Raw genomic sequence first — 24727 nt, 5'->3', positions numbered from 1 at the left:
TAGGATGTATGTAGTAGGAGAGAGTATGTTCTTCTTGTGCCTCTGTGCTCACGTAAGCACCTGCCTGTGACTTGGAGGTTTGTGACTCTCCACTTGCTTTCCCTCCAGGTAACAAAGAAACGGTCCATGGAGGTTGGAACTTAGCTCGTTCACCTCAGAATGTGTGGCGTGTTTGATGCCTGAAGTCAGAGTGTGCTGTATTAATGCCCTGCTGATAGCATAACAGTAATTCTTGGTGAATTTTGACAAACCCTGGCACATTACCTCATATGAGCCATCATGATCCAAGTTGTCATGGTAACTCCCGAACCCTTCTCATGTTTGCAGTTTTCACAAGATGGCCTGAACTCGAGCTTGTTAATTCTTGCCTTTTCGACACTCAGATGTGATGTTTACTGGAGGTCCTCATGATTTGTTCATGGATTCAGACAGACTGGGCAGAGAAGCACAGCTGGCAGTGAAAGCTCATTTATCAGAGCGTGGTGTGCTGTATGAATCGATACACGGCCAATTTCCTGCTCTGCTTCCTGACTCTCTGGACGCAGAAACCAGCCTCCTGCTGTTGTTGGCAACTATCTCCAGGAAGTGTCTCCCCTCTGCCCACAGCTGCTTGCTGTGCTGCAGCTTGTAAACAAGTTCTTTTATTCATTGTCTGCTCCGGGAGGGCAGAGGTGGGGAGGTACTGTGGGGACACAGTGAGTCGGGTGGGGGTAGTGGTGGTGGTGGTGGTGGCTGAAGTCAGTAGTCAGGAATGTGCCTGGGCAAGCCTCGGGTTGACACAGCCCAGATGACTGAGGGAATCCTTGGCAGAGGGAAGCGGGGGAACCCCGTTCAACAGCTCCAGCCCTCTTACTCCCTCCCTCCCTCCCTCGCTTTCTTTCTCTCTCTTTTCCCTTCGGTTGGTTTCGTCCTCTCAGTCAGTCTGTCTTTGTCTCCTGCCCTCAAGCTGCAGCCAGCCTGTCTGCCATAAAAACATTATACAACCGATGAGGAGGAGGAGGAGGCACAGTGATGGGGAAACAGGCTTATGTCAGACTGGTGGAGCATGGAAAACAGCAGAACCCATTTCTCCTCCACATTTGTGCTGCTGCGGGCAGAGTGTCAGCCAAAAGTCCCTTGTGAGTTCAACTGTGTCCAACCTGAACTCTGAAAAGCCTCCAGAAAAGCAAGTTTATTCACAGTGACTCACCAGCTGTTATTACACATGCAGGCGACAGACACAGGTGACCTCAGCACAGGGGTCAGTCCTCCTAAAAAAGTTGGTGACTATGAAGAAATATTGGTCAAGAGATCGCATGCGGATTTGACTGGAGGCGTTATCAGTTGGGCTGCAGCAATTCATCTCTCAATTGATTTGTATTCAACTGCTAAATGAATCATTTAAATTTAGCTTCTGAAATGTATTAATGAATCATATTTCACGTCTGCAGTGTAAAGCAGAAAGATCCCAAATTGGATTTTGAACCCAAATCTATCAGTCCTACTCTTATTTTTTAGTTTTATCGAGAAAACCGTAGGAAAAATGTAGGATTTCAATTTGATCAACATTTATCAACATTTGTGTTCTGGTAGCTCGTTGCCCAATGATAAGAAAATCAACAGTGTCAACATACAGCAATACAACATGATATCTGTTTAGCTGAAGAAAACAAGAAAGCATCTCTTAAGGCCCTGGTGTACTCCCAACGAGCACCGTGCGCAGATTTTGAAATGGCGAGCAAAGAGTGCATGGGTCCGTGTAGCCAGTGCATGTGCAAACTGAATATCTGTTATCGAAATCATGTTGAGGCCAAGGAGAGTCATCAGTCGCTGTAAACTCCCTCTTCTTCGGCCAGGTAACCTCCGCATTCATGTGAGCGGCGCCGCCGTGAGGAGACATCAAGTAGTGACGCCTGGCGAGTGAAACTGGCGAGGACTGTTTACTTTTAAGTGCCTTCATTTATGAATCCAAATATCGACATTTGCCATGGCATATTGAATATCGTATTGAACGAGGAAAGACGACAAAATATCACCAAAATGATATTTTTGACCCACCCCTACTTCACCCCTATATTACCCTCTGTTTTAACTAAATGAAGAAAATCCCTCCATCTGAAATTGGCAAGCTTTTTAATCTTCCAGGAATGAAATTCCCACATTTGCCCATCTTTGACCAATGAAAAACACATTGTCCTCTGAGAATTCATGGACGTGAAATGATTTCTCTTTCTGCCGCAGCCATGTGTAATTTGACTTTGTGCAGAGTTTCTTTGTTTGTGGACGGAGGGAGGCTGTGTGTGCTTATGTCGTGGGCTGCCCCTTTTTCCAGCCTCTCTCTCTCTCCTCTCTCTCCGCAGGGTCACGTTTTACACTTGTGTAGTCGCAGTCTGGTCAAAACATCCAGAACAGGATGTTTCCACTGCTCAGTGGAGAACACTGCTGTCATTTAGGGTTACAGCCCGCTGCATCCTAAAAATAGCCGCCTTCCCCTCCTTATTGGGTAACGCGCGTTGTAATTGAAGTCCTTCTAAGTTTGTCTTATACGACAAAAGTAATGGGTATACTTTTGTGATGGCAGATACACTTGATCCGATCACTGAGTTCTTCCAGTGAGGGAAACGCTGTTTGTTTGGTCATAACTCAGTGGACACGATGAGGTCCTGACAAACGCGGTGACTAAGAACGCCTGTGTCTCATTATGGCGATAGCGATCAACAGTGCTCGTCAGTCTCTGTGCTTTTAAAATGTGACTGATGTGTTTATCGGTGACTCACGTGTGGTGGGTGTCGTGTCCGGGTGATCAAACCAAAAGTGGCTCGGAGGCTCGGTTTGTCTTTAGATGGTAAAATAAAGACAAAGACGAAGGAGGAGCAGGGGCTTTTCCATCTTGGCTTTGTTTTTGTGGATGCTTATGCATGAACTGATGCAAAAAATTGAGAAAGAAAGAAAGAAAGAAAGAAAGAAAGAAATCAGCCTGTGCACTGACCACTGAGGCTGACAAATAAACTGGAGCAGTAGAGAGACTGAGGCGGCAGCATGAATGTCAATGACCAGCACAGGTTTGATCAAGGGAAAATGTCATCTGGACAAGCAAACAAAGGTTGGCTTCATTAGAAAAGTCATTTCACTGAGAGCCACGGACATCGATTATTTCCATCTGTTTTGGTTTCAGTTAATAGAAAGTGAAGCAACTTTGACCTTAATTTCTTTTCTCTCTTTTTTTTAATTCTTTGACCTTTTCATTTTTTGACTAATAGTTTAAGCCCACGGTTCTTAAACTGTGGCACGTGTACCACCAGAGGTACGGGAGTGTCCTTTGGTTGTACTTGCAGGAAAATCCAGAGAGGAAATACTGCTCTACTGTATATACCAGGGTATGCTGAGGAATTATGACTCTCTCGCTTCATCTTAATCTAATTTGACTATGCCAGTGTCTGAAGTGTATGTGAGGAAGAGGAGGATGATGATGATGAGAGAGCAAATTGTCTCACTGGGAGTAAATCTGCTTCCTGTCAAAAGTCTGTAGCTGACTTTGCTCGACCTATTTACACGGCTGTATTTTTAATGTTGGCGATAATGGGATGGATGAATTGAGATGTACATTGATATAATGTTGCACGTAACGATGGGGCAGATTTGAATGATAATTGTGGGCGTGCCAGGAAGACATCTTAAGTATTGATATTGATAATGATATCCTGTTTTATCACAACCTTTAATCCAATATGATGATACATCAAATGAAATGTGTTTCGTAGTATAATTAGAATCAAATATCTTTGGATGTGAAAGATTTTTTTTCTTTTTAATCAGTTTATGATATTCAGCGATATCAGAGGAAGTGTTGTTATTTTTCACTGTTGGATTACATAACAAATAGTTTGAATGTGAGAATGTAGTTTGATCCTTGGCAAAGGAAACAATGTCCAATGTGCCGAACTAAAAGTACATCTAAAGAGAGTTGATGCTAGTTTGGACTGAGATGTTAATTTTAATAATCCCTCTCCATACGTCTACGTCCTTATTTACAGAGAATGTTACAGGAGATCAACAATTGTACTATATGAATGGTCTTGGTTGACTTATGAAGCTGTTTGTTCTTCCAGTGTCTGCACTGACAGTGTCATTATACCTCTGATTTAAAACTAGAGGCCAGAGGGAGGAGATTAAAACTCCCAGAATAAATAATCCATGCAGGATTATTTGTCTCGTCTCATATTTTACTGCTACATTGCTAGTTATTGGTTCAGTAAATGACACTAACTCTGCTGACAATTGCTGTCGATAGGAAAAACCATGTGCTGCCATACTATTTAATCATCATTTTCAAGTAGGACAGTGTGTGTGTGTGTGTGTGTGTGTGTGTGTGTGTGTGTGTGTGTGTGTGTGTGTGTGTGTGTGTGTGTGTGTGTGTGTGTGTGTGTGTGTGTGTGTGTGTGTGTGTGTGTGTGTCGTGTGTGTGTGTGTGTGTGTCCGTGTGTGTGTGTGTGTGTGTGTGTCCGTGTGTGTGTGTGTGTGTGTCCGTGTGTGTCTCAGACTGAGGCTAAAATGATCTAATGTACTAATGTCTTTTTGACTTTCTTTTCCACCCCCCGACCCCTTCTCTCTCTCTCCTGCCAATTTGATTCCTTTACAACTGGCTTGGTGTGACATCCACAGAGCTCCCAGCTGAAGAAGGTAAATATTGATTTTTCCACTGAGCTGCTGTCCTCCCTTTACTACCTGATTAAGAATCTTGAGCCTGGATCTTTTCTTCATGTGGACTGAGGATTAAACTTTGGGAGTGTACACAGCGGCTTTACACGCACATGCACGCACATGCACGCACATGCACACACATGCACACACCACTACTCCAGTGTCAATAGAGGGATTGTTTTGCTTTATGGCTGCAAATAATAAAAGAAAACTCATGTTAATACACCACATAGATAGTTTCCAGCCATTTAAGTCCTTTCGGTCCTTCATGTTAAAAGATAAAACCTTGAAATTAAGCTTGAAGTCATTTGTCTATGCATATTTCAGGCAAGTCCTTGTGGGAGTTGGTGGTGGAGCAATTTGAAGACCTCCTGGTCAGGATCCTGCTGCTGGCTGCCTGCGTCTCCTTTGTAAGTATTTCTTCTCAAATGAACCCTGAGGACTGGGTCAAACACACTTTGTTCTGTGTTCTCTGAGAGCCACTTTGCACTTCCACGTGTGCTAACATGCCCACAGTTCCCTTCATACTTGAACAAGCGAAACAGACTGTGTCAGTGTGGTGTTCCACACATGCCCTCATTTGAATTTCCTTATACCCTTTGAGAGCCGACATGTGTGTGCGCAGGTACTCGCCGTATGACCTCGAGCAATTTTCCATGGGTATCGTCTTATTTATTGTCACTTTTGACCAAACGAAGAGTGCACCACCAACTGGGGGCATGTGGCGTAATGGGCGTATGATAAATTTTACGTCACGCGGACCCTAATGGACCTCCATGCACACGCGGCCGTGGAAAGTATGACCCCGTCCTTCTGGGATTTGAGACCCAGATTGGACGTTGGCCTGGAAATTGCCACCGAATAAAATGCTCCATTAGATTTGGGCAACTGTCTTCCCCGCGCAAGGCTATTCAACCTGGTTTGTGGTCCCTTTTCATGTGGAAACTGTATTACAGGCTTTTCCAGTCAATGTTGATATAGTTTCAGTGAAAGGGAACAGGCACTTCAGCTAAATTAGGAAAAATAAAAACGATCAATCAAAAGTCCCTGTGCTGCAGTGCCTCACGCTGTGTGACCTCAGTTGCGTTTGAAGGTGGCAAAGGTCAAATCTGGTGGAGTGGGGCAATTCTGACTGCTTTGCTAACTTTTCCATCAATTACGGCGTGTCCCCGCGTCTCTCGGGATGAAGTTGCTGTCGCTATTTCAGAGAGTAGGAACATTGCTCTAAATATGTAATGTGTCTTTTAAGTGCAGGCCTGGGCTGTAACTGCAGGACTTGTAGAGTGTGCACTCACTTTTCCCTCATGTAAATCCGGCCTGCCTGGTTGTTTATAGTGGAACATGCTTGCTGTTCCACTGCTGCGCAGATGCTAATGCCACACGATGTCATCCCTCCGCAGACAAGTTTCAGCGCAGTAACGACGAGTCACGTTTCCACCTTGTGACCTGGCGCTGCATCCATAAAACTTTCCGGTACTAACAGTCACTTCCAGAAATGTTAAAGTTCTCATAATTATTGCAAAATTCACCCTCGCAGTAAAGACCAAATCGTGGAAAAATAAAAGATAAAAATGACTGAGAGCATCTCAGTCCTGCAAAGAGCTCCCAAGGTGTAAATATATTCAATGTATGGATGACTTTTATGAGGCTCCATAGTTTTTGAGGACAAAAATGGTGTCATGAAGTTATTTATTGTAACATTTGGGTGCTTCAGTCTTTCCTCTTGCTGTGTTCTCACACACACACATCTGCTGCTTGGCCTGCACGGCAACACTGGAGTAGAATTTTCCTATGAAATGAGGTCACGTAAACTGTAAACATTTGTTGCCTATTCTGGTTTATTTATTATTGCTCTGTGAGTTTACTCAGTGGTTTATGGTACATTTACAAACTACTTACTGAATAAGGAGCGGCCAACAATCGCAAAGTCGATGAAGGCTCAGTCATTTCCTCCTCGTGAATATAAAACGTATCGAATACTAAAATGAATGAATGTGAACGGATAAATACAATAACTCTCAGTCTCATGTCAAGGTGAGTGCACACAGCTTTTCAAAATAGTCTTTTACTTTCCGATCTCAGAAGATTATATTGAAATGAAACTTTCATCTCATTAAACGGCTCCTCATTATTACACCATGTCTTAACAGAGACTAAGGTCTATAATTAGATTCTGTGCCTGATTACCTCTATGTTTCTTACTGTATTTATCAACCAGTTGCACCCACACAAATGATACTCTATACTCAGCGAAACACCCACTCACTAAGGTAAAGTTTTTAGTTACTTGTTTGCTTCGAGTTACTTTGATGATTGCTTTCTGACTCCTTACTACAGATTTTTGGTAGTCAAATCTGATACACGGTATTGGTTCGAGAGGAGATATTCACTGTTGTGTTGGTCCAATACTTTTATGTTATTATTATTATTATAAAAAACAAAGTTTAGTACCAATGTCATGTGACCAGAATGTGAGCGAGGAATATACATGTCTGCAGTCAAGTTAAGTCAACTTTATTTCTAGATCACACAACCAAAGATTTAAAGGCACAGCAATTCTTAAAACATAAAATCAATAAAAATACAAGTAAAACAGTAAAGTAGTGACCTAATAGAATAGTAAAATGCTAAAAACGACAGAAGTGTCCAGGTTGATTATTTTTATCCTGAAGTGAAGGCCAAGGAGAAGAGGAGCGATTTGAAATGTTCAATGGTGGGGGCAGATGTAATTTCCATGGGTAACCCGTTCCAAAGTTTAGGGGCAGCCACAGAAAAGGACCGATCACCCCGGGCATCTAAAAGCAGTCTGTTATTAAACCTCAGAGCTCGTGATGGAGCGTGAAGAAAAAGACATTAGCTGAAAAAGAGGTAAGCTGGTGCCAAACCATGAAGAGCTTTAAACACCAACAATAAAATTTTAATATCTAAAACGGAATAGGAAGCCAGTGGACAGAGCGCAACACAGGTGTTCTATGAATTCTATGATACAGTTAAAAGAAAGAAAAAAGAAGGCAAACTGATGAGTGTAAATGTGTAAAAAAAATAAAAATCAGGCTGTGACGTTGGTATCGGACATGATAAAGTGGACTCCATCACAATCCAGAGCTCATCTGATGATAAATTACTGTATAGTTTTCAATAATCTCCTTAATAACTTTTAACTAACTCTAAGGATTTGCTTGCTGCGCGTATCCAGGCTAATCAGTGAATCATCATGTGGCTTTTATTGGGAACATATTCAAATTGAGATTATTTGCATCTCCTGTCTCGTTTGCATGAGAGCATGAGAGCAAAGGTTGTTTCAGGCGAAGACTTACAGTAGTCGACTTTGTAATACAACCATTCAGATATCCACTTTTTTATTTTAGCTGAAGCAATAAGCCGGCCCACACAGCAGCCACCTGAAACAATTGGTTCACTGCCTCGCTTTTTAAATTTAGGGAAGAATGAGACCTGATATTTTATTTGTTTTTCCACCACATGGAGTTGAGTTCAAGAGAGTACAAGAAGCATTTGGAAAAGTCGTCGACGACGGCTGAGGTGGATCTCAAGCCTCCTTTTGTTTACAATGTACGTTTTCAAAAGCTGACCTTATGATCAATTTGATATGTATAACATGTTTATTTTTCCATTTTGCTGATCGCTGTTCAATGTTCCAAAACCTTGGAGTCGTTGAAAAATAATCACCGTCTGTCGGCAAGTGTCCCGGCACTCGGTTATGCATGTGAAGCTGTATGCAGAAGTTTATTATGGTGATGCTGCTTTGATTTCCAAACCCAACAAGATTACAGGAAACGGGCAGTTAATTTTCCACCAAATTTCCCTCAATAATTTCCAAAAAAACCCCAAAGCAATCCCCGTCTCTCCATTTTCAGGGGAAAGAAGGAGTTAGGATTTCAGACTGTGTAAAGTGTCTCTTTGAAGTGCGCTTGTTAGAGGAGAGAGTGTTGCCCTGCAGTCTCAGCTCAGTCACGAAGAGAGATTTATCGTCCCAAATGATGGGGAGTGATGAGCTATCGATCCGGATTAGACTGCCACGGCTTATACGCTGCCGCTCAATGCTCTTTGGGGAATATGCTCTTTATATTATTTCGTATGATAAGCTCATAAATTGATTTTCTCTTTTGTGTGGTGCCATGGTTTTAGTTTCTGTACCTCAGTGGTGACGTGTGCAGAAGAGGAGTTGCTCTGTTGCACTGGGAGGTTTTTCTGTTAAGATCCTCTATTATAACACCATCAATGACACACGCTAACCTCCATAATGTGCCTGCTATCTCTGTGGAAGGTGAAGGGCTGGGGATCAAACTTTTGTGGTATTGACCCAACTTCTCCTGTATCACCTTATCACAAAAAAATCAATATCCAATTTTGATACCTAAGGAGTTGATCTCGTCAGTGTCAGTGAGCCTATAAGCATGTTTTGTTCAAAACTAGGGCTTCAACCATTAATTATTCGCCAACTATTTTGATCATTGGATATGAACTATTTTATATTTTTCTTATAATTACAAGTTTTCACATATTCCAGCTTCTTAAATGTGAATATTTTCTAGTGCCTTTGCTCCATATAACAAATAGTTATATTGGTTAGTTTGTCCACAAACCAAAATTATTCAGACATTTTGCAAAGAAACAAATAATTCATCGAAAAAATAACCGACAGATGAGTCAATTCTGAAAATAACCATTAGTTGCAACCCTAGTTACAACAGATTTCATAAAATTGTCATCAGTATCAAAGATCAGATATTGATATGAATACTGTACATTTTAGTCAATACCCAACCCAACCCAGGTTGTTATTGGAGATTAATTATTTATTTATTTTTTTTAAATGTGAATATTCTTTGAATATGTTTTGTATGTGGACAAGACATTTAAGGATGTCATCATTTTGAGATTTGGGAAACAGTGATTGACACTGGTCCTTCATTGTTCTGTATTTTAAGCATGACACTAAGCACTTCTCATCAGGTTAATCTTTGATAAGAATTGAGCCATTCCTTGTAAATACTACATTTTGTGTAATAGTTCAACTTGACGCCGAACACAGTGAGGCCGTTTACTTTAACGACGATGACCTCAAACAGTTCAGAGAATTGTATGATCTGCTTGTTACTGGTTTGTTCTCCGGCGTCCCCGATCTCTCTGAACTGGACTGTAATTATCAGGTTTCAGGTTGCAGGTGTAGGTGCAGTGCCCCAACTCTTCAGAAAATGGTTGCTTCTGTTGTTTTCTTTCTTTAAAAAAAAAAGAAGAAAAACAACAACTTGCCATTGACCAAAATACTCAAAGGCTTCAAGATGGGGGTTCATAATGGGCCACTTCCAAAAACCAAAAGTACTGATGATAAAAATGTCCCTGCTCAATGTCAGGAAGTTCAGTTAGTAACATTGTCACACACACACACACACACACACACTATTAAATTCCAGTGGACACTCATTTGTAGTTCCCACTTAAACTGCACAGTGATATCAAATGTCCTTCCGTGTCCTTGAATTCATTTTCATCTTGAAAGCTATTTAATATTTGGACTATTTCCCAAAAGCTTGTCTCTGTCTCGCAGGTAAAAACCTTGTAAGCAGATCATGCTCACGGTTGTACTGTAGCTCGTGCTCACACTCTGGCAAACATCATTTCATCTGCACTGCACCACAGAATGAAGTCGCCCTCACAGAATCCTTTATGTAAATGTTCATTTGTGTGCGACTTTCCCACCATCCAAGAGCTGTGGTGTACTGATGCAACCATGAGAATGAAGAGTCAGAGTCGTCTCAAAGATCCTGTTTTTCCAATGATCTAATATCCTGCTGGATTTTGTGGAATTTTATTGCCCTTGTCATTTTAGGGAGTGTATGTGTGTGTTTGTGTGTGTGTGGGGGTGTTTTTGAGCTTTTATTCTGAATTACCTTTGTTTGGTTCATTTGTTCGTTCAATATTTGACTATTTTGATAAGTCTATATTTTTTAAAGAGAATTGAATAAGAGCCTAGCGAGCAAACAGAGCCATGCTGATTAGTGTTGCATACTTTTATGATGTTTGTTTTGAATGCCTGCAGCGATTGTTGTTCTTCAGTGTCTTGCTTTTGCAGTTCATCCAGTCTGAAATGTTTGCAGCCTTTATCGGTTTATTGGCTGCAGAGAAAAGGCATCAAAAGGTATCTGCCGTTTGATTTTGAGTTTGAGTCAATAAAAGGACAAAGTTGTCTCAACTACAATGTAGTTAAATGTGCTTAAAATGATTTAAACTAAAGAGATAAAACCAGCTGCTAAAGGTCTGAGTATTAAAGCAAATATAGCTATATTGAAATAAACAAATTTGTCCGTCAGCGATTTATTCACCTTTCAGTGAGAGAAAGTGTATATTGGCTGCCTTAGAGCTTTAAGCATGTACTTTAGTTAAGGGGCGTTGCTTCATGCTGGCGCATCTCCTCTGCTATATTTCCACTAGGGATGACTTCATAACACTTTTTTTGTGTCTGCTACTAATATTATATAATTTTATTGAATTTTTACCAACACCAATATCGGTCAGATAGTCTTTTACTGCTTTTAAACAACAACTTTTGTGCTGATCCATATACTACCAGTGTTGTAATGTAACAAAGTACAAATACTTTGTTCCTACAAAATTCACATATCTGTACTTCACTTATATATTTCAAGCAACTTTTACTTTAGATACTTTTCCTCAAGTATCCTTTTTAGGTACTTTATACAAGACTGCATAAAGAAGGCATTTGCAGCTGTGTGTAGTAAAGCATCCAGTTACTTTGGCCTGTATGACTGATACTGATACTGAGTATTAGATATAGCTACAGCTGCAACTAACGATGATTTTCATGATCGATTCATCTGTCGATTATTTTCTCGATGAAACCTTAAAAAATGTTGATGGGTGTTCGTCAAACCCGGAATTTTTTTTCTTCTTCATATTTTAATCATAAAAAAACCTTCAAGTCGATTAATCGATTATGAAAATAGTTGTCGATTAATTTAGTAATTGATTAATAATCGATTAATTGATTATTGTAGGTATAGCCTTAACCTTATCATCCATAGTTTCAACAGCAGCCTCCCCAGAAACGACGCAGCCAGAGTGCGAACAGCATCCTTACTGCTGTGCGAAGGCCACCATAGTTCCCTGACATGTTCATGGGGAAAGGGAGGGTTCTTACACACTGGACCTCTTTAAATAATATCCAGTGTGACACAAATCAAAGTGGTGTCAGTGAAGGGGGTCCTTGAACTAACCTGACAGGCCTGTAAAACCTCCATCAGCTATAGCAACACACACCACAGCCGCTGTCCAGATACCCTTTCAGTCTGGCTCTCCTTCACCTGGTTTTTCCTGCACCACCATTCAAACGTTTTTCCTGCCAGACGTGTTTCACTGAAAGCTGTCTTTGAAAGTGTTTTATGAGTCGTCATGGGATTTAAGGAGTCACAGTATAATGTGTCTGTCTGCTGTATGTTCATGTAGGTGTTGGCTCTGTTTGAAGAAGGAGAGGAGACAACCACCGCCTTTGTCGAGCCCGTCGTTATTCTTCTTATCCTCATTGCCAACGCTGTTATTGGGGTCTGGCAGGTGAGATACACTCTTCCTCAATCCTGTGTCTATGTTTGCATTTGTGTAACATCTCTTTCCCTGTTGGTGTTCTCATGGTTACAGTCCACCAGGTGTTGGCAGGGTTCGTCTTGTCCAGCCGCTGCATTCATACTAACACTATAGTGTCAACATCTGTATGTCCACACAGCTCATTGCACTGGAATGAGGCTGTTGACAGTGGAACAGTCAGGTCAAAACCCTGGAGCTCCTGCAAAACAAATGTCTTCCATTTGTTTTTATGAGTCGGAATCCGATCATAATCATTTCCCAATAAATACAGCAAACATGAAGGTGTAACATTGTACCCAAGAGATCAGACATTGAAAACAAAACAGAACACATACAGTGTAACACTCTGTGATAAACGGAAACTAAACAGAGATTTAGATGGAACGGATGGATGTATATATATGTATGTATGTGTATATATACACACATATATATGTATATGTGTATGTGTATATATGTATATACATATAGGTATGTATATATACACATATATGTGTATGTGTGTGTATATATGTATATATGTATATGTGTATGTGTGTGTATATATGTATATATGTATATACATATATACACATGTGTGTATATATATGTATATACATATATGTGTATATATATATACACACACACATATATATATACACACAAGTGAATATTCAACTTAAAAAATGTTGCAGATCAGATTGTGATAACTGCTCCTCATCCTTTTCCTTACATCAAAATATCCATGTGGAGTCGCCAAAGAATTTGGCTTTTTTAACACATTGTCTTGCACGTCTGCGGTCACAGGAGCGCAACGCCGAGAGCGCCATCGAGGCCCTGAAAGAATATGAACCAGAGATGGGGAAAGTCTACCGCATGAACCGCAAGACCGTGCAGAGGATCAAAGCCAGAGACATCGTCCCGGGAGACATAGTGGAGGTGGCAGGTAAGCTTCCTGTCACTCACTTGGACTAATTTGTTTACCTTTTAGAGGATTCGCACTGCCTGTTTGCTTCCACTGCCACTGCCACGCACAGAAACACACACTCGCACAACATTTGCCACCCATTCATGAGCCTGGAAACACTGCTGGAATATCTCAGACGAGATTACATAAGAGTCTTTTCTCTGAATGCTCAGGTGCCAGGGCTTTTATCCAGCTGTGTCTATTTGTGTGTGTGTGAGAAAGAGAGGTTCTGTGTAAGTGGTTGTGGTCACCCCTTGTATTTAAGGCCCAGTTTAATTTTCCAGCTCGCTCCCCATCCCTTTGCTTTCCGTGCTCTCAGTCTCGCAACCTGGACACTGCTGGATGTTTGTCAGCTCCTCCCTCACTCACTCACTCACTCACTCATTCACTCCCCTACGTTACATACATGCAGTTCCCCTGCAGTAAACTCACCCACGTGTGGGCAGCCTCAGCTAAGAATAGTGTTGTGTAGTCACATCTGTGTATGCCAGAGTTAGTGCAAACACACGCAGCACCAAGGAGATCACTGTGCCGTAAACATAACCTGTTTAAGGAGAAGAATTTTCACCATTGCACGGTCGGTGATTCGCCTCAGACCAACGCGGTGATGTGTGGGGGGGAAAAGAGGCAGGGAGCGCGAGAGATGGCAGCGTTCATTCATAAGCACAGCACGGATCATACACGCTGCGGCGCTTACACTGAAGCCTCGGCTTCATTTGTTTTCGAAATGAAATTAAAATCATCCGTTCAAGTAATGATGTCTCTGCACACTGGCGCCCAAAGGCACGGTGGAGTTTTTACATTTTATAAAATCAAATCAAACTCAAAATGATTTTGTGTGCCATTTACAATTTATTTTATTTGAGTCCATGAGGTTGTTCAGACCTCTTCTGGTGCAAACACAGACTTTGTCAGGATCAAAGCCTGATCCTAATGTGGCAAATGATTTCTGAATAAGTAGAGCTGAAATAATGAATCTACAACTATTTTGATCATCGATTAATCGGTTTGAAGCTTTTTTCATGATTAAAACAAGATTACCAATTGTTTAAGCTTCTTAAATGTGGATGTTTTCTTTGCTCTGGATAACAAAGAAATCATTAAAAGTGATTTGTTTTGGTTTGTGGACAAAACAAGACATTTGAGAACATCATCATTTCCAGGTTTGATGAACACCGGTCAACATTTTTTAAGGTTTTCTGATATTTTATGGACCAAATGATTCATCGAGAAAATAATTGACAGATTAATCGATTATGAAAATAATTGTTAGGTGCAGCTCTATAAATAAGGTTAAGTTTGTGTTAAAACATGATGCTCTTAATTCATTTATAAGTTACAAATACAATTAAAATGAACCCCACGATATAAAGAATGGTGTCAGAGAATGCTGAGGGAGTATCTCATTTATTATTAAACACTCACTCTTCCTTTCAAAGGCTGATTAAAATTATTGCAGGAATAAAAAAGCGGAAACCTCCAAATAAAAAGCAATAAAATATGAGATGCATCAAATATGTATAATAGTAAAAAATAGAAGACGAGGAGAATGATTTAATATGGAAAAAGTTGAAATGTCTCACAGTTCCTCACAGCCCCAGAACTTAGTCATAAAGTGGAAAGCTGTGTTAAATAAATAAAATGCACAATGAGATTTTATTCATTTTAGAGTTGGGTGTAATATTAGAAAACACACCAGTTTCATTGAAAATTATAATTGAAGCAGTCAATGTAAGAAGTGTATAAATAATTTGAACAGTTTCTGAATAGTTTCTTTGCGCCACATCACCAAGATATCATTGAAACGGAATCATTTTAGGTCGTGGACAAAACGAGACATTCGAGAACATCATCATTTCCAGGTTTGGCAAACACTGATCAACAGTTTCCAACGACCAAACAAGTACTTGATTAACTGAGCAACTCATTGAGAGATGAATGAATTTGGAAAAGAATCGTTAGTTGCGAAAAGACAGAGAAATATGTGTTTAATACAGGGGACACCATTTAATGTTTGTACACGTTTTATTTAAGATAAAAAATGTTTCGGTTTCTGTCCGATTAGGGCGCTGTCCACACGGAAATGGGTTTAGGCCAATATGCATACTTTTATTTGCCGGAGAAGCGTTCCCGGAATGGGAAAATCTCAAACCGCCGGCCTCACGTTTCCGTGTAGACAGCGAATACGATACTTTAGGAAAACGGTGATGTCATATTTCCATATTTCTTGCGCTGTCATTCATTGTCTTGTGTTTGGAGCTTGTTTGACAGTTTATCTAGATTTACTTTTATTTACTTTTAGATTTACGAAAAACTACGCCGTCTTTTCGAAAAAGCAAAGAAAAAAATCGTTTACATTTCGTGCCGTTTCCGTCTGGACATGGCCTAAGAATTTGTTAGGCTCCATGGTCCTAACAAGGATAGGTTAGTGTGTGTGTTTGGTGTGTGTGTGTTTGGTGTGACATGTAGCACTTCCCTGGAATGTGGGCTTGTTCCAGCCGGTGCCGAGACGCAGACAAGCCCACACAGGTAGACGCAAGCACCAAAAATGACTCCACTCAACCCCCTTCTGCCACCGCTACTGTCACCGTCAACAGCGGCAGTGTCGCCATGACGACGCTCTGTGCTGCTCGGCTCGTCTCTCAGCGGTGCTGAAGTTCAAGTGGCTGAGGTTTAACGACACCTGTGATAACGGTGTGAATAATGGGGAGACAGATGACTTTAAATGAAGCAGCTGCTGCTTGAATTAGGGATCGGAAATGATTGAAAATCTTAAAAATGACCATATTTATATGCAGAGTAACATTTAAATTTGAAATTGGGCACCTGCACAAGTTTGATTTATTAAGAAATCCAGGAAACTTCCCTTTAAAAGTCTCAACTTTGTTTACTTTAGATGTACTTGTTGACTTTACTCATGGAAGTTTTCCAAAAAAAAATAAACCTTCATAAAAAGCAATAAATAGCACTCATAATTTGTCGATCGTGGTGAATTCAATGTTGGGCTGGACTTCAACCAATAACATTTTGTCTTAGAGACTTGAAAATGTGATTTATGTATTTAGTATTTATTTAAGTGTCACCTTGGGAAGTGTACATTTTTCCTAGAGTTATTTTTAGACTTTAAAACAGATTTTTTTTCCTCCAAATTACTGAATCTCAAGATGTAATCTCAAGAAACCCAACTATTATGGTCACTTACAATACAATATTCACCGATCATCATATTGTCCCAATGTTTTGTGCACTCTTCATTTAGTTTAATTCACAATTGTCGCCCTTGTGCTGTATGTGATGCAGCAGTTTGCAGAGCTTCTATTTTTGCATTGTGTGTTTGAGAGAGTGTGTGTAAGAAACGATCAGTTGAAGACGAGTCACTTATCGTGCACTGTCAAAGTTTATTTTAACAGGAGGTATGAAGTTGGCGCCATGCACCCCGCTGCTTCATTTCTCTCAAATGTACACAGTCGTATTTCCTCGCGCTTCCTTTTTGCCTGACATAACTTTGTTGCTAAGCAGTTTTAAACAGCAGTAAACAGCTGAGGTAGCTCCTCCGCCACATGCTCCTCTCACTGAGAAAGTATGTGTGTGTTTCAGTGATATTTCACACACACACACACACGCCTCTGACTGCAATGTGTACAGAGGTTATGACAAAGAAAACAAATGAATATTATCCTTTCCTACACCAAATTTCCCAGGCTTTGCCTGTGCTTCAGATTAGACGGCCGTTATGTTGCGGGGGTTGGGGGACAGAAACTGAATCCACATCGGAAAAGGACTCTGTTGACCACTAGAGCCTTTGAGGAGAGAAGGAACATCGATATATTTACTCAAGTTTCTTTGGCTGCTGTCTGCCGGCCTTTTTGTCGGTGCACTCCTGCAATGCCAGTTATGGCACATTTGTAATTTGCTCTTTAGCTGGAACTTTCCTGTTTTTTTTGTTTGTTTGTTTTTTTGTAATGGACCGACAGCAGTGGTCAGGAACTAAGTGCAGTTTTCCCAAAATGGAAAGAGACAAACCAGCTGACTTCCTTTTGTGTTTATGATCCAATTTACTCATTAAGAATTAGGTACAATAGTATCCTTTGAAGCCCTTTGATAAGAAAACTTATGAAATCAATTGTTTGGAAGTACAGTGTAACAATGTGCATGTGTTGCACAGTGGGTTGCAATGAAAAATGACTGTTGCACAGGTTTGAACATGTGATTGATCAATACTTCTTCATGCCTGTCATATGCCCAAACAAATGCCGCATGGCCTCCCCTTCCCGACACACATACACAAACAGCAATTAGACGGGTATAAACATCGGTTGTTAAAATCGGCGCAGTTTTACTCATTGAACCGATGCCGATATGTTAAAAAATGACGAACGGCCGATAACAATATTAATGCCGATATATCGTGCATACCTACCTGTAATAGTATCTCTTTATTACCATTATTCTTACTAAGCTGGATATTGTATGTATAGTTAGGTATGGTATTATTAAAATATGACCTCCTGTTTTATAAAATGATGTTCATACTATTACCACGTCGTACTGTACTGTCATGTTTTACCTTCATCTTTTAACAGTTGTGAGTAATGAAGTTGCAGCATGTAGATTAAAAACTGGGATTTCTCGTTAAAACATTGTTGTCATTGTTCAGATCGAGATCAGGGTGCGTTATGATGTCAGGCATTTACAAACAAAGGTTGCTTATCTGCACTCAGCATCGCTGTATTGGAATTCAAAGTTCTCCTCCAGCAGATTGAGGGTGTCTGTGGGAGGCCGAGGCAGGTTGGAGTTTGTTGGTAGGCGTTTGAAAAGCCTCTCTATTCTGCCCTGGGCCAGTCCTGCTGCAGTGAACCTGTAGCCCCCAGCAGCCTCCTACACAAACACACACACACACACACAGACATTTCTCTCCCTCCACGGCCTCTCCCACTGTACTCCTCTCACAGCCCATGGGTGTCAAAGGGAGGAAGGTAGAGAAATATGGAAATGGGAGTGCAGCCTGTTCAGCGCTCACGGCGCGGCCACTCCATTTGTCTCCGTCGCCATCTCATTTCTCAGTTTCATCACATCTCAATTCCCCTCAAGTCTCGGACCATCGAGCTCATGTCAAAAGGAGATGATGGAGCTCAGAGAGAGACGAGGGAAAAGAACAAGAAATAAACGGATCGTAGTGAAGACACTTTGAAAAGCTTTTCTTAGCTTTTTTTGTGATGAAAATGTATGATAGATTCTAGAGCTGAATGACCTGAAAAATATTAATTAATATCAATACCTTCATTTTCAATCTTCAGTGTGTAACAGATTTGTAATTTGGAGCAATTCAAAGTGATCTACCAAAAGGAACAATTATCAAAAGGTGTGATTTTTCCAAAAAGGTAATAATACAAGATAAAATAATCAGAATATGATGGCTCATTTTTGTAATCATTATCTGACATTGAAATAAGTAGATGAAAACCACTGACAATAGAGCAGGGGTGTTGAACTCAAATGAACCGAGTCTCGTCTGGTTAAGAGGGGACAAAGGTGGGAATGGAACATCCGGGACAGTACGACCTTAAAATGATCACGCAACTAACATATTTATGATGATGTTTTGCTGAATTTCAAAGTAAAAGTGCTTGTTTTGATATGGAACGGCGTCTACGTCACGATTATGACACATTTATGATGCAAAAGTAATGTGTTTATATTGAAAACAGAATGTTGAATGTAAAACATTTAATAACGTGACAATTGCAACCGAATGTCTTAATGCTATTATTAAAAAAAAAAAAATATTACTTGCAAATATATTTAGTATTATAGTCGGATCACCTCAGTGTGTTTAAAGGAAGAGGAGGTCAGAGGTCATGTTTTCAAATAACAAGATATTAACCCTTAGTACTCACACGGCACAGATCAATGCCACAGGCGGGAATAATACACAACGCTTATATAGAGTGTTTATAGGTCACATCTTCAGGCTTTACAAAATGCATTCTTATGTGTTGTTGAGTCAAAATTCAAATGTGAGCAGAAGCCACAAGATAGACACTTTTTCTTTTCTTTTTGTTCATAAAAGTGAGCCAAGCGAACTTTTAACTGTGACATCTTTCCAAATTTCACAAATTCCCGTTACTTTTTGCTTTGGTGTGTTTATATAGTTGGTGAAAATGAAAAAAAAAAGGATATAAGACACTCTACTGCACATTCTTATTGCCTCTGTATATACTGTACGTTTTATCATAGTAGAAAAAAAGCAGCCTAAATGCTCTGTGTTCTAAGTGTTGACAGCAGTTTGACAGCCCTGCAATAGAGTATAAACTCTGGGTTAGTAAAGCTCTATACCTCATATACTAAACTTGGCGATTTGCTAATTACTTTGTGTGGTATTATGATTTCAGTTTGAAAACAGTTCAGCCTGAGTGGATTCCCAGGAAGTCAATATTGTGGTTGTGAACAGCACTGTGAGTGAGAAGTACTGCTGGCTGGAGATGTTGACTTGGCACGCGTGAGACACATAACTTAGGATCACATGTCCCTCATATTAGAAACCACTGAAGAATATTACGTCTTCCTTCAAGTGTCCAGAGTCATTTCCCTCACCGCTCTGAGCTGCTTTCATGAAAAAAAAGATTTCCGGTCGATGTTAATTGTCCAGTTCTGACAAAGAAAAAGCAATAACAGTTTGTTCTCGGGGCATTAGAGGCTGAGCCAAGAAATATATCTGCATCAGTGCCGAGCCTTAATAAACAAACCATCAGACCAGAGTGGAGACAGTTTATAGCAGACTTCATCGGTAGTTTATGTAATTTGTGAGGAATTTGTGTATCAGGGGAACGCGGAGAGAGAGAGCTGCATGCAGCGAGGAGAGAACAAACAGGAGGTGAAATAATTGATCATTACAAAATGGCAGAGCGACTCCATCAAGGCTGTATCGAGCTGCCGTTGCAGCCTGAACTCACTGTGGAGTCTTTGCTCAAGGATTTATTGTTAAATCACACAGATGCTCAATAGGGTGTGAGTGTTAACTGCCATGACACAAGCTGAAGGTCAAAGGTATCCCATCTTTGTCCTCTCTTGTTTTCTTTATATTCTTTGTGTAAATTTGCAACTGCTGGATGTCCTTAGTGTGTTTTTTTTAGTGACACTAATGTCTCTCTCTTGTGTCTCTGTGTCAGTCCTCGCTCTGCCATTCTACCACTTCAATGCAGGCTAAAAAAAAACAATTAGATGTAGTATAACCATGAAGAATTAAATCATTAGTAAGAGTTAGAATTAATAATCCGTGTAAGTGTTTCTTTAAAAGAAATAAATCTTTGGATTGGATTCTACTCACAGTTTCTCACTAGAAGTTTGCCCCTATTTGCACAGTGTATGGTTGTATTCTTTGTCGTATGATGCCGCTTATAGACCCTGTCGACCTGTCATGAGTCTGCGCTCCGGCCGTGCAGGAAGTGCCGAACGATTCTGTAAACAAATCTTTTCCCATTAACGGAGTCTAATGATTCAATAAACCCAAAAATAACAGCTTTACAGGTCACTAGTCTGTCTGTGTGTCGCGTGTAAAACAAAGTAACAGCAGCCGTGCTATGATGACTCCACCCACGTTGAGGAGTAGATACTATAGTAATGGAAAACCATACCAAACCATGCTGTGGAAAAGCGGCATAGTTGTTACTTGCACAAGAGATTTTAATTTTTTTTAATTTAATTCTCAGTGTGACCACCTAGTAAAATGGAGGTGAATTCACATACAGTAAATGTAAATGATGAATGTCTTATTATTCAGTTTTAATGATTTCTTTGCTGTGTGGAGACAATAAACCAGAAGATATTCACATTCAAGCTCTTATTTTAATTAAAAATGATTCCATTATAAAAGATTAATACAGTACAGTCATCACTGGATGATGACATTTTATATCATCAACTTTAACGCTGTCAGCTCAAAGAACTGGAGAGTTGTGGGCTCTGAACCAAACCTTTTTTTTGTTTGGTGGTAATTTCATTTCATTTCTTTTGTGCATTGTCTCTCTGTTTGTTCATTAGTTGGTGACAAGGTGCCCGCTGACATCAGAGTGACCTCTATAAAGTCCACCACCCTGCGAGTGGATCAGTCCATTCTCACAGGTAACTCTCATCCCTCATCTCTGACTGAACAGGCTTTTCAAGGCTTTTATATAATTTATTGAGAAAATCGTCCCCAGGTTATGTAAAGAATTTAATATTTTTAATGTGATCATAGTTTCTACCCTCCAGGCTGTGCAGGTTACTGCTAAAACGTCTCATTATTGGTGTCACACTTTCAGATCTAGTCGTGTCTACAGTTGTCTGTTTTTTTCCTTCTCTTAAGGGGAGTCAGTGTCTGTTATCAAACACACTGACCCTGTTCCTGACCCCAGAGCTGTCAACCAGGACAAAAAGAACATGCTGTTTTCCGTAAGCGCACCACACACCGCTCACAACAGTCTTTTTCATCTTCTCCCTTCATAACACACTCAAACCTATAAATCTATAAATGAGAAAAAGCTGTAAAACACTGAAACTGCAAATGACTTTTAGACACATAATTAAACACGGGTGCTATAGAGATTTATGTCTCGTGTTTAGAGATATATCTGATTTTTAGAGAGTTTAGAAAGTGACCTTGGTCAGAGAAATGGTCTTCACACGAAAGAAACTGAACTCGTGTTTTAAAGCCTCCTAAATCGAGAGGTTCTGAGGTGTCTCCTGCAATCAGGGTCCTAATGGACTGTTCCAGCTGTCAATCACACTGGTGGTTAGCATCTGTTTTCCTCAAATGTGAACATACTTTGCAAAATTTTTATTTTCTACAGCAGAAAACTAGCATTTGAGACCATGAACTTAATCTATAACTAATGTTATAGATTAAGCGAGAAGTAGGCTAATTTTTACATAAACTTAATTCCAACTTGCAACAAGCAGTCACCCCCTGGTGGTTATTCAGCCTAAAATACTGGAATACTGTCTCATTTACACTCTTTTGTGTTCACTTTAAAGACGTTTATGCTTTGCTTTCTTGTTTTCCTATCGCTCTTTTCTTAATTCCCTTCTAGGGCACCAACATTGCTTCAGGTCGTGCCATAGGCGTTGTCATCGCTACCGGTGTCAACACCGAGATCGGCAAGATCCGAAACCAGATGGCGGCCACAGAGCAAGAGAAGACGCCACTGCAGCAGAAGCTGGACGAGTTTGGACAGCAGCTCTCCAAGGTCATCTCGCTGGTGTGTGTCGCGGTGTGGGTCATCAACATCGGCCACTTTGGAGACCCCGTCCACGGCGGCTCCTGGGTCAGAGGGGCTATTTACTACTTTAAGATTGCCGTGGCTCTGGCTGTGGCCGCCATCCCCGAGGGCCTGCCCGCTGTCATCACCACCTGCCTGGCTCTCGGCACACGTCGCATGGCCAAGAAGAACGCCATTGTTCGCAGCCTGCCCTCCGTGGAGACCCTCGGCTGCACCTCAGTCATCTGCTCTGATAAGACGGGCACTCTCACCACCAACCAGATGTCTGTGTGCAGAGTAAGTAGCAACCAGGAAATGAAAACGAATATTATTTAATGAAAGCTCGACTGGATTTCCTCCAAAGCAGGAAGTAATAGTTTAATTTCCTCATTTGATTGACACTTCTGAGAAATCGTGCAGGAACTCCCTTCTGAAAAAAGGGCTGCGGAGGTGATTTCTACAAAGAATTTGCTTTTCATTATTCCCAGTCCATCCCTCTTTTCAGATTTTCCCCTTGGTGTGTGTTTTTTTATTTATTTTTTTATTCTTTTTACGCAAGTGGAGCTTAAAGAAAGGATGGAAAATCCTCGTTGGCCTCCCTTCTGTTTACCTACTTTTTAAAAGGCGTGAGATAGCTGCTGCTGCTGCTGCTGGTGGAGTAGTACAGCCTGGCATGACCCCGCAGCACCTACAGCTCTACAGTACACAGCCTCACACACACACACACACACACACACACACACACACACACACACACACTTGGCAAAGGTTTCGTAAATGTCACACTGCCTAAATAAACACCACACAGGGATCTGTGTCCTGAACTGTACTCGAGGGTGGTTCACTATACCTAATGTTTGTATTAGACCTTAAGCGCAGAGAGCTGTTATCCACAGGTATTCATGAATGCTCTGTTGCACGAAGCAGCCTCACCCTTTTCCTTTGTGTCTGTATGTGTGTGTGGCTCTCGAGCAGTCTTTGCTTCAAGCACAGGGTAAATGCCAGTGCCTCTGTTTGTCTTGGCTCCTGTTAGGGGCCCTAACCGCGCACACACACACACACACACACACACACACACACTTGGGATGAGCTAATAAGATGCTACTCTATATCTGTGTTGGTCCGATACGAGTCAGAATCACTGAATTAAAACGTAGGAAAAGGGAAAAACGCAAAATCTGATATAATCCAAAAAAACAAACGCAGTGGAAACAGCTTTTTAAACAGAGTCATGTTGTGAGCTCGTCTTTATGCGAGCAGAATATTTGTTACTTAGATTTAGTTATGGTTTTGAAATAGTTCATTATGGCTTAATGCTAAATGCATCAGCACAAAGATGTAAAATGACAATATCAGAGGGGTTATCAGTATCTGTAGATACTCAGGGTTTCATATTTGGTATCAGGCCGTCCCTACACACACACAATCTCAATAACCACTTCTCATCTTGCAGTTCAAGTCTCAAAATCAGCTTTTGATCTCAAAGATACTAGACAGTAGGGATGGGACGCGATGTGCTTTTGTCACAGTTCGCTTGCATCATGATTGCAGATTAAATTTGATAGTATTGATAATTGCAATTTTATTTTCCTCCTTGAACCAAAATGAAATGATACTGTATATTCCTTGAGACAATAAGCCACAGGTAGAATTTTCAAAATGGACACACATTGCATGTCTGTCAGTCAGTCTGACATTCATCTAAGTAAAATGGGACATGTACAATAGAATATTTGGGGTTTTGGGGTTTTCAGAAAATAAAATGAAATAAAGGCTGGACCAAAATAAGGCTAAGAAATAATACAGTGTTGGAATTGATACCATCACATTGAGATACCATGTCTAATTACTGAATTTGATTTGATACAATCAATTGGAATCTGGACAGCTGATAGTTATTCAAATCATAAGCGATTGATCTAACAGTGCGAGAGTGCACTTATCATTCAGCCTCATTTTCAAGTCCACTGTAGGTGTTTTTATAGGACGTGAAAGGAAAACCTGAGAAGCACAGCAATCAGCTGTAGTTGAAAATAACACATTTAGAAAAGGTGATAGATGATAATTCCCCAAGGTACTTGTTTTTAGGCCTCGAAACTGATTGAAGTTCTCTCTCTCCTCAACAATAAACCAGTCTTAGCCACCATGCACACTCGCCAGTAATGATGACAATAACAATGAGTGACGAGTGTGAATCATCAGTCTTTTGCACTCAGACTTGATTAACTCTGATGAGGAGAACCAG

The 24727-nt window shown here is 40.6% G+C and overlaps 1 protein-coding gene across 2 annotated transcripts in view; it reads left to right on the top strand.

Moving 5' to 3' along the window:
* The window catches only part of atp2a3 (ATPase sarcoplasmic/endoplasmic reticulum Ca2+ transporting 3), a 53450-nt gene that overhangs the window by 9139 nt on the left and 19584 nt on the right, over positions 1–24727 (top strand). For both annotated transcript variants that reach the window (XM_044042004.1, XM_044042005.1), the window contains exons 2-8: positions 4642–4659; positions 5008–5090; positions 12166–12270; positions 13087–13225; positions 21287–21367; positions 21591–21676; positions 22315–22779. In XM_044042004.1, the coding sequence (XP_043897939.1) occupies positions 4642–4659; positions 5008–5090; positions 12166–12270; positions 13087–13225; positions 21287–21367; positions 21591–21676; positions 22315–22779 (977 nt within the window). The remainder of the gene's footprint in view (positions 1–4641; positions 4660–5007; positions 5091–12165; positions 12271–13086; positions 13226–21286; positions 21368–21590; positions 21677–22314; positions 22780–24727) is intronic.

This window comes from Solea senegalensis, linkage group LG13 (assembly GCF_019176455.1).
Source record: "Solea senegalensis isolate Sse05_10M linkage group LG13, IFAPA_SoseM_1, whole genome shotgun sequence".
In the NCBI taxonomy this organism is placed as follows: Eukaryota; Metazoa; Chordata; class Actinopteri; order Pleuronectiformes; family Soleidae; genus Solea; species Solea senegalensis.
Note: the sequence above shows the minus strand (reverse complement) of the source record. Positions and strands in the feature narration are given on the sequence as shown.